The sequence below is a fragment of the Zeus faber genome, assembly GCF_960531495.2.
Source record: "Zeus faber genome assembly, chromosome: 1".
NCBI classification, from domain to species: domain Eukaryota; kingdom Metazoa; phylum Chordata; class Actinopteri; order Zeiformes; family Zeidae; genus Zeus; species Zeus faber.
Genome location: NC_137193.1, coordinates 53,519,857 through 53,530,333, shown reverse-complemented (window position 1 = coordinate 53,530,333; position 10,477 = coordinate 53,519,857). Strand labels below are relative to the sequence as shown.

General features: G+C 44.6%; 1 protein-coding gene across 1 annotated transcript in view; it reads left to right on the top strand.

Annotated features, from left to right (window-relative positions):
- The first annotated feature begins 1,862 nt into the window (after positions 1–1,862).
- Positions 1,863–10,477, top strand: part of sh3rf1 (SH3 domain containing ring finger 1) — a 44,252-nt gene continuing 35,637 nt past the window's right edge. The window contains exons 1-2 of the mRNA XM_080012916.1: positions 1,863–1,994; positions 2,927–3,436. Of these exons, the coding sequence (XP_079869042.1) occupies positions 3,053–3,436 (384 nt within the window). The 5' untranslated portion in view covers positions 1,863–1,994; positions 2,927–3,052. The remainder of the gene's footprint in view (positions 1,995–2,926; positions 3,437–10,477) is intronic.

Here is a 10,477-nt window from a genome sequence, read left to right as displayed (position 1 = left end):
TTGGCCTGTTCGTCTTGACGGTCCCAGCGGCGAAATGGTTTTCTGAAAAGCGTGCATTCCTGATGAATCTATGATGAATGTATGACAAGGAGGCCACCTCCGCACGGGGTTTTCTTGGGAAAATGTCTATTCATTTTCACTTTTCCAAATGACTTGGATCTTAGCTGTTAAAAATGTGTTATCATAAAATTGTACGTTAATACTCTAGTGTGTGTGTGTGTGTGTGTGTTAAATAGTAGTAAATATATCATTTCCGTTTGTCGATTTAGCTGAAGTGACTTATGATCATCATAGTTCAAGAGCATCTTCGACAAAAATAGCCAATATTTTGAGGATACAATTGAATTACATTAATTGCATTAAGACGAGTCAATTCCTCATGTATTCGGACTGTCTAACATTTCTTTAAATTGATAATTCATTGACATTCCTCTGGAGGAACAGTGCGCTAAAATAAGTGCCTTGCATAGATCAGATGAATGGCTGCGCTTGCATGTGAACTCACTCGTCGTCGTGATCAAACAACGAGGTGTCAGATTCAGATACAATACACCGAACACGAATGAAATGCTAGTTTTAGGCAGGGGTCGTGGAAGGAGAGCGGGGTTATTGTCTGTGCCGAGCTTCTGGGGGGTGGAGCGCTGCCAGGCGCCAGCGATGAAATATGACCTGAGAGGTCCTGCCAGCATCTATGGGATCATGGTGACAGAAAAGGGCCACCTCCAGATAAATCTCCCTCTTTATTGCTCTCTCCTCCTCCCCCTTCCCTCCCTGTGTTCCAGTGACTCAACGTACTTCTCCCCGATTTAAATCTGTGCCTCGCTCATTTGCCCACAAGTAAAACTGTTAGGGTTCCGAATTAAAGTCGAACTATTCTATATGTCTGTCTTGTCGAATTGTCCTTCTTTCAGGCTGCCCTGCTACGCCTTGTTTTGAAATAAAGCGTCGGAGTGCAGTGTAAAAAGATACGGCCAGCAGAGGGGTCCAATCCGCCCCTTGGGGGGGGGGGGGGGTGTGTGTGTGTGTGTGTGTGTGTGTGTGTGTGTGTTAAAAAATATTGTTCAGATATCACACAAAGGAAGATTATTAGGGCCATCAATAAACGTTTTTCCCCCCCCTCAATATTTGATAATCCTTACGGTTTTAAGTACTAGCAGCGTCACTTACTACAATTGCACATACTGTTGTCGTAATTATAATTATTGTTGCAGCCACATTTTGCGAACACAAGCCTCAAATGGCAGAGAAATGCAGTCTGGTTGTTCTGAATCCATTAATTATTCTCTTGACGTCTCGTCTTTAATCTATAAAATCCGGCTTTATTCTCCAAAAAAATAAAAAATAAAAAATACTGATTTCAATCTTGCCATTTGCACTACAATCCCGTAAATTGGATTTTTAATCGTCGAAATACATTAAAACACCCCTCCCGTATATTTCCCCCCCCCCCAATTGTTATTAACTTTTTTTTTTGTGTGTGTATTATTTTTGTTGTTATCGTTGTTTGGTTTTTGTTAAGTCCTCGCTCTGGGACGGACGCCCTCCCGCCGTCCCTCCCCCGCCCCCCGTCCCCCCCCCCGTCCCCCCCCCCCCCCCCCGTCCCCCCCCCCCGCCCGCTCCGCCGACACACCAGCGCCAGCGTCGTAGTAGTAGCCGCGAGTCGTAGCGCTTGAGCACAGCAGCTGGAGTTCGCCCTTCCCGTCTCTCCGCCACTGGACTCCATTTACACTGTACCCCCCCCCCCCTAACTTATCGCACACGTCCGCGGCCCGATCCCCCCCCCTCCCCCCGCCGAAGGTGACGCCGTGCCGGGTGTGGTTTGTAGTTTGTGGCCGCCGCCGCCGCCGCGTACTCCCGGGTGAAGACAACCCAGCGCCAGCCCGGCTAGCTTGCTAACAGCGCGAGGCAGGTCGCGAGGACGGAAGGCGAGGCGGTGGAAGAAGGAGGCAAGGAGAGAAGGAGAGAAGGAGACCAGGCTGCTGTTTCGGAAAGAGGTAACGCGGATGTGTGTTTTGGTTGACGGACGACTTGATAAAACCCGATAATAACCGCGCTGCGCTGTTCGTTAGTTCGTTTCAACTGTTTTATTGGAACTTCTCACCAACTTTCCAAGTAAACGCGTGTTTTTTTTTTTTGTTTTTTTTTTTTTTCCGCTCACGGTCTTGATCTGTGTAAGCTCCGCGGACAATTTTGTCTCTGTTTGGAAACGGGGGAAAAAGGTTGGGTGGGAATTTATTACATAAATGACGAAGTGACACAAACAACGGCCAACATGACAGAAATAACAGCCCGGGTGATGATCTTGGCTCTTATGTAATGTTGACATCCGTTCGCGTAGAATTCCACGAAAAGAGCCAGATTTCTATTTCCCCTCACCGACACTTTGACATGTGGGAAGCGTTCGTGCGGGTTTTCTCCGCGGCGTACTCAACGAGTCAGGATTCCCTCCATTCGTTTTCTTATTGTGTACTTTTTTGGTCACGCTTTAAAGTTCAGCTGGTGTCGACCAGAGGAGAAATAAAACCCGCCAGTTCTCTTCTCCGTTCAAAGGCGAATCACTGTGTTGCTGTTGTTGGTTGCTGCGTTCTCTCCGAGATACTTTCGGAGGCCAACTCCACGCTGGTGTTACCGACGTGTTTTTTTTTTTTTTTTTCCTCCCAAATTCTATAAATATTTACTGAAAGATATATATTTTTAGCTGAACTCTTGTTAAATTCCACAAACGTCCTTATCACATTCATATCACAGTGTGCAAACAGTTATCAAGCATGTATGTTTTTTCTTTTTAAGGAGAGTACTTTAAATGTTTACTCTTCCCAAGCTTATCAAATAAAGCGACTTTCCTCCGTTTCTCTGGCCATTGTCTTTGCGGTATGAATACATGACCTATTTTGTATGATTTGCATATCTTAACCCTCTTTTGCAGATAATGCACATGCCGCGGCCATAGCCGAGGCATGGGAGTGACGTGACCTTGCTGGTTATGCTTCTAAAAAAAACCCCAACCAGCGTCATGTTTTGTCTGCTGAAGTGAAGGCAGAACACACAAAGGATGGATGAGTCTGTGCTGTTGGATTTACTCGAGTGCCCGGTGTGTCTGGAGCGGCTGGACGCCTCAGCAAAGGTTCTTCCCTGTCAGCACACCTTCTGCCGCCGATGCCTCCAGGGCATCCTAGGCTCCCGCGGAGAACTGCGGTGTCCAGAGTGCCGGACGCTGGTGGAGTGTGCCGTGGACGAGCTGCCCAGCAACATTCTCCTCGTGCGGCTCCTGGACGGCATCAAGCAGAGGCCTCGAAGGGCCGGTCCTCCTGGGGCGGGAATCTGTGTCAATGGTACAACTGGAGCCGGAGCGAGAGCACAGGGGAGTGGGACAAGAGAACAGTGCGCCCCCGGAGCGCAGCCCCAGCGAGCGCAGGCCAAGAGCACCATAGTACGGGTAAGTACGAATGATTTGTGTCGATGAATATGAATGTCTGTTTGCCATGGTTGGGGTTGAGCTTAAACAACTCAGGGAAAATCTGTATGGATTAAAAACAGCATGTTGCATGACTGGCTGTTTAATCTCTAGTCGGGATTAACAGCTATCACGGCAGGGCTCAACACTAACTTTTAGCCTGGTTGCCAGGCTGGCAACCAGGCATCAGCTTTTGGTTGCCGAAACTGAAAATATCGTTGCTATTTTTAGTCACCTTATATTTTGAGAAATTTAGATTCTGCATCTGCATGTGCATCATTCCATTTAAAAGTAGCGCTCCACCAGAAGAGCTCTGAGCCCTGCTCATTATTAATACTGTCTGTCTACAAAGATAAGAACTGGTTATTGTATTGTAACGGCTACAGTTTACATAAAAGATTTCATCAAATTGAGTCGAAAAACGACAAAATTAAATACATTTCCTGTGTATTTATTATTTTAGTTTTCTAAGTACACAATGTAATTACAGTTAGGTTTTTTTTTCTGTCTAATTTTAACTAAAATGTTATTTTCACACCTAGTTTTAGTTTTTAGTTTTAGTTAACTGTGTAGGCATGCAAACACATGTATGGTAAAAACAAAAAAAAAAAAAAAGGGTACTTATAGTATTGGCTGACGGTTTTCCGGGTTCCTTGAACGCATCACAGTATTCCGAGCCTGTGAATGTAGCATCTTCTTGGAGCGCTTTCAAACTGGAGCGGACCCGGACCTGCGGATCCTGTTCTCTCGGACGGATAAAATGCTAGAAAATGCTAGAAATAAGGTTGAGCCACACACTTTTTATGTTAAAAAGTGATTGCTGTAGTGGGCAACCAAAGGCCACAAAATGGTTGCCACTCAATCTGGTTGCCGAGGGCAACCGGGCAACAGTTACTGTCGAGCCCTGTACCACAGTGATGGTAAAACCAGCCAGCTGACAAGGAGCATAGTGTTACAAACAGCAGAGATTAGTTGATTGAGCCAACAAATCATTGTAACAACTTTGTTGATAAAAGCCATGCTTTAGCCTGTATGTAGAGTTTTCTGTGATTTCTAGGGCTGTATCCGACTCAGAATTTTGTCAGCCAAATCAGATTCAGCTGTTCAATGCGGATAGTCGACTATTTGGCGGCGGCGGCAGCAGGGCTGGAGTGAATGTGGGCGGGGCCAGCTAAGCTCTTTCCATAGGCAAGACAGGTGGCCGCCTAGGGCGGCATCCCAAGGTGGGGCTTGGAGAAAGCGCAATCCAGGCGCATTTTACGCGCCTGTCTCCCTCTTTGACTGTATTGCTGGCGCGCACCAGCAATGGAGTGCAAGAACAGTGTGTTTTTTTTTGTTTTGTTTTCATTTAACGTATCCTTATCGAACTAAACAAGTGCGTATGGAATGAAACCGTGTGTAATGGGGACACTTTTTCCATGACTCTCCGCGATCACCCCCTCTCCTTGTGTTATGCACAAAAAATAATCCTAACGAGTCGACGAGTCATGCTCCGTTCCCCGCCCCCACACTGTTTTTAGTTGTTTAATTTGGAGGCACAGGCTTGGCTTTCCATGTTGCTCTCCGCCATCAGGGCGCACAGAGAGCTGTGTCCACGTCTGTGTCCGGACAATTCACACATATAAAAATATATTTATGATTCCCCTTATTTATAATTCCTCATTGAAATGTTATCCCTGTGCATTTTGTAAGCTTCTTTCTGTTTATCCTGTTATTGTAATGCACACTTACTGGGGGGAAAAAAACAACCGAGAAAACACTGCAGGACTTGAAAAATGCAGTCGACGCCTCGACTCCTCGACTTTCAGCCCTAGTGATTTCTAATTTGTCAACACTGTTGTGCAAGAGGTGTTGTTGTTGTAACATTGTCATGACGCTGCTGTATGTGAGAAAGGGAGGCTTGGGTTAAGCCTGAAGTGCACTTCTGCGTCTGCTAGTGTGTACTCACATTGGTGTATGCATTCTACTTGCTATGTTTACGTGTGCACTAGGGGGAACTGTTGCAATGACCACACCAGAATGTACAAGAAACAAAGAAAACTTTCGTATTCAAAACAACAAAGTTTAATTTAAAGTTTAGTCTAACACACCTCCTCTGCAAATTGCTGTTTGAATTGTTCCATTTCCCATCTGCCTGTTTTCACTTTGCTCTTTGTCTTAGTTCTATGTTTAGTGTTTGCCCAACCTTGTCGCTACTGGATTTCCTTCCCGTTTGTCTGACACACAGGCAGAAATGCACAACGTGTAGTTGAGATTTTGAGTATCATAAAATAATAAAGTTTCAGCCTTTAGTTGTGTTATCCCACTGTACAACAAGTTTTAAATAATAATTACAGTATCTTCAGAAATTAATAGTGAAATTTAGCTACTTATTTCTGCAAAAGTTTAAATGGCTCAGGAAAATAGTGCTTCCTTCCAGTAAAATAGTAATTACCGCCTTTGAGATATCTTTTAGAAGCCTGTGTTAAAAAGACATGAAATATGTCTGTGTTTTACTCAATAGGTGTATGGAACCACGAAGTGAAAGATGAAACCAGGACTTTGATGCCAGAGAGTTGTCATGACAGTGCTTGCTGTGGTGTTTTTGTATTTTCTTTTTTGGCATTTGAGCATGTGGTTTTATTCCAGAAAGTCCTGATGGTTTTTTTTTATTCTCCATAAGTACTTTCTCTTCTCTGTAGGGGTGTCAAAACAAACCTCTGTACTGTTTGAAAACTTTTGACTTCCTATCAAAGTTGTGGAGTTCCAAAAGCATTTTTGCTCTAAATAAGAATCATATAATATTCGTAAAGCTCTTGAATCTTGAATAATCAATAACACTGCTCTTGTGATTTTTCCCTTCTTTCTGTTTACCTCTGTAATCGTAACACAGCTACAGAATGGATTTAAACTCTTATAATAAAGTTACAACTTCTTATCACGTATGTCATTTATTATTTGTATTCCATTTAATACATCAAGCCATGCACACCGTAGTTAACTGGTCTGCAGTTACGTTTAAACAATTTTGACCCATAGTTGCCCTTTATGGGTGGCCCCAAAAATGTGGAGAAGCAACTTTTACCTGTGGGCCCCTCCTTTGGACAGCTCCATTTTACACAAAGGGAGGGTAGGGCAGATAAAAAGATGTCAAGTTTCTGCATAAAATCAGCGGAATGTCAACGTGCTGCTAATGTATCTATCTAACCATGCAGGTACATGGATGAGAGACTTCACTGTATAAAGCTTGCAGGGGCCCTGGCTCATTTACCATAGTATCACTTAACAGGGTTTTTGCCTATTTCAAAGGAGTTTCTGCACGGTGGAATTTCCCCACCTTCTGAAAAGGCTGTTTGTTAGAGACACAGTGGCAGCCATACTGGAGGATTTTAAATATTTGGCCCCTTCTAAGTTTTTAGGCTTCACATCAATTATGATTCTATCAGTCAAGGCCTGGTCTACCTAGTGCTTTATTAGTCGTTACTCATAGCATGCATAAAATACTTTACGAAATATTTCTCTCTGGGTGCTGAATTCGGTAGCCCTTTCAAAGCTGTTCCAGTGTAGACTTTTGACACATTTGTGTCAGCATGTCCTGTTCTGGACTTGCAAAAGGCCCCTTTAATTCGTTTCCCTTGTCCCAAGGCATTCTCCTGACAAGAGAGAACACGGGAAAAGAAGAGACTGTGCAGGTGGAAGATTTTCGGAACATGAAAGGCAGAGATCAAAGCTGTGAGCATTCGGCCAGTCTCATCTCTAGCGTGTCCCTGAGTGCAGCTCCCTAGGGACCGCTCGCCTCACCACTCCTGACTCCTACTTTACTATTGTATGCAGCGTGTCCTTCTGGTTCTGGTACATCTTCAAGCTTGAATCGGCCCCTCCAGTGTGCAGTGTTATAATAAAACCCTGGCTTCCTCTCCGGTTCCTATCTGGCCAAAGAATGGTTGGGAATGGAGGGGGGCGGGGCCGGGTCGACAGATGCACAACAGGGTTTTGTTTCGGCTCCCCTCTGATCTTACTGACGTGTGTGTGTGTGTGTGTGTGTGTGTGTGTGTGTGTGTGTGTGTGTGTGTGTGTGTGTGTGTGTGTGTGTGTGTGTGTGTGTGTGTGTGTGTGTGTGTGTGTGTGTGTGTGTCCCAAGTCGGGGAGAATACTACAAACAGAAGGCAGCGACCTGCCAAGTTAAATGTGAGGACCAAAAGGGACAGATGTTGGGGTAACACTGCATTGCCAGCTAGCTGCCCCTCCTCCTCTCCATATCCAGGTCTCTAACGGTCAACCAGTTGTCTGACACGCAGGCTGTGACATTTCTTTGGTGGAGAGAATGAAAGGCTTGTCTTGAATGAAGCGTTATTGCATTGTGTATCCTAACACTCAGAGCGACTCACTTTCATTCCCCATGGAGCGTGTATGTTCTGTCTTCCTCCTGCCCAATACTCTGTTCGGAGAAATTGAGAATAGATAGTTCGATTTATTTTATTTTATTAAATTTTTTTAAACATAAGCCATTAAAGCTATAAGAACTGTCTGGATACCAAAGGTCAGGGTTCCAAAATGTTATATCGTGATGCAGGTTCAGGATTAGGGTTGCCACGGTTACCGGTGTTGCACGGTGTTCGGGCATACACCGATTACATTACTTGCCCACCGTCATCTGTCTTTTTTTAAATAAAAAAAGGCGCGGCGGGGGAGGGGCGGTGTTCAAATACTGTGAAAATATCACATATGGTGGCAGATATCGTGATATTAGATATTATCCAATATAAGCCTGTAATTACCATAATAGATTCAGATAATTACTTCAGGGTTTGTGTGTGTTTTTAGATGAAGGCGAGTGAGATCTCATTCCCTGCTGAGCTCCTCGGTATGTAATTAGGCCGATGTCTGCACTGTGATATCAGGGTTTGATACAGCACTTGAATTTTTCTTCGGTAGGTTTTGTGCTCACTACATCTCCTTTGTGTTCCTGTTCAGCCCATTTTCTTAATCACATTCACTGAAATGTTTCAGGAAAATTGACAGGCAGCCAGCCAATTAATTCACCCCAAGTTACTTTTGACTGACTGGAGTTCAGTGAGAAACAACCAAATGCCTTTACCAATCCACCACTTTGTTTCCATGTTGTATTTTGGACAAAAGTCTTGGTCCATTCTTTCCCCCTCTCGTTGGATCTGTTTGTAGATTATTTATTTCTCCAAAGAAAAAGAATGCTGTTTATGGCTTCTTCATGTTAAACTATCTCATTAAAATTCCTGTGCTCCTCCCTCGTCTGAGGTCGATGAGTCACGCTGGCCTTCTTTGATGACATCATATTGTTGGATCCTTTCCCCTTGGCTGTTTGGCTGACCTCGGCTTGTATCACGGAAACCCTTCATTACACCCTCACGCTGCCCACATACTGGCAAACACATACATACTGCTTTCCACTGGGAATTTTTTCAGAGGGCCTCAACTCAACCTATTTGTCCCCACTCTCTCAACACGCTCTTGCTTTTTTCTCGCCTCCTCCTTGTTTCCCATGGAGAACCACAAGGAACAATGACCTCCCTCTGGGTCTCGTGTCAAAATATTTTTTTTTTTAGCCGTGTATAATATTATAGGACATTGACTAAGCCTGTTTTTTTTTCCCCCCTATATCTCTGGCGTTCACCTCTGGCCACCTTTCTGTCTAGGACTGGACTGGAGCCTGTCAAAGGTCTTTCCTCACACTGTGTGCGTGTGTGCGTGTGTGTGTGCGTGCGTGCGTGCGTGTGTGCGTGTGTGTGCCTACGTGCAGGTCAGTTGGTCTCTGAGGAATGCAATGAGTAGTTGCAGGTCACTCTTTCTGCTTTACTACTTCTATACCTGGGCTTGTCGAGTCTCGCCCTACCTACTACCTCTCGTTCACCTTCTACTTTTGTATAGCTCCTTTTGTGTGTAACTGCATATTTTCAATATAGTTTCCTTCAACATGAGACTGGTTAATCAGTGTGTTGGGTAACTGAAGTGATTTGATTTGATTTATTGTGAAGAAGTTGTTGACATTAATTAAGTCTGTAGTTCTGTCAATTGCCATGCAGGCAGCTAGGGGCCTGTGCACCTGAATGCCTCAGGACAGTCACCTGCTGTATCTTGGTAGACGGCCTTTGATTATTGTAATAAATGCTTGGGATCAGATCCTCTCCCTGGATTACCGAAGTATAGTAGTGAAAGTAAAAATGTTATTAGAAGGCTACAGTTTGTGTCCTTGTTGTCTTTGGTTATATTGGTTTCCATCAGCTTTAAACTCTGGGTGGTCCAACTAGCTGAAATGTTTTGTCCACCAACCCCCTCCTCACACCTTGCATCCACGTGTCTCGTCTCCTGTCAAATATGTCAGCATGACAATAGCAGGAGAAGGAGCCAGGGCCTCCTTTTTAACTCACCCCTATCACACCTGTGGTGGCTGGCAAGAAGTCTATCTTTACCACCCTTGAATGTGTGTGTGGTCCAATGGCCAAGGATTCTTGATAAAACACAGCTTCATGGGCCAACTGTCATCGAACGTTTATTTCAGTCCTGGTTGAGCCAGGCTGTCATCACCGCTGAGGATATAATGGCAACGCTAGGGGCTTATGCTTTTCAGTCATTTCAAGCATTACTGGTATAGAATCTAATCATGGAATGCCTTAACACCAAACCTTGTGTTGCTTTTAAAGAGGAATAGTTTTTTTTTGTTTTGTTTGTTTTTTACTGTTTTGTCAGCTGTTTTATAACATGTCCACTATGGTGCCACACCTCTATTCCCAAGGTGGTCCTCATACCCCTTCAGCTTTAGCAGAGCAATTCGACCTCTGACCTCATGTTGTGATTGGTGGGCCACGATTGGTCATCCATGGGCCATTGGTCTGGTGGCATGTTAAGTGCTCAGTTCCCTTCCCGGGGCTGAATCATGATTTGCTGGGAGTTAAGTTTTCAGTTGTTTGACCTCTAACCCCAGGGGTATGAGCATCCCTTTAAGTGTTGGGCAGTAGCAACGCCTCTGCTCTACCTTGCTGCTGGTGTTTCCCTGTTCCTGCTTGTCTC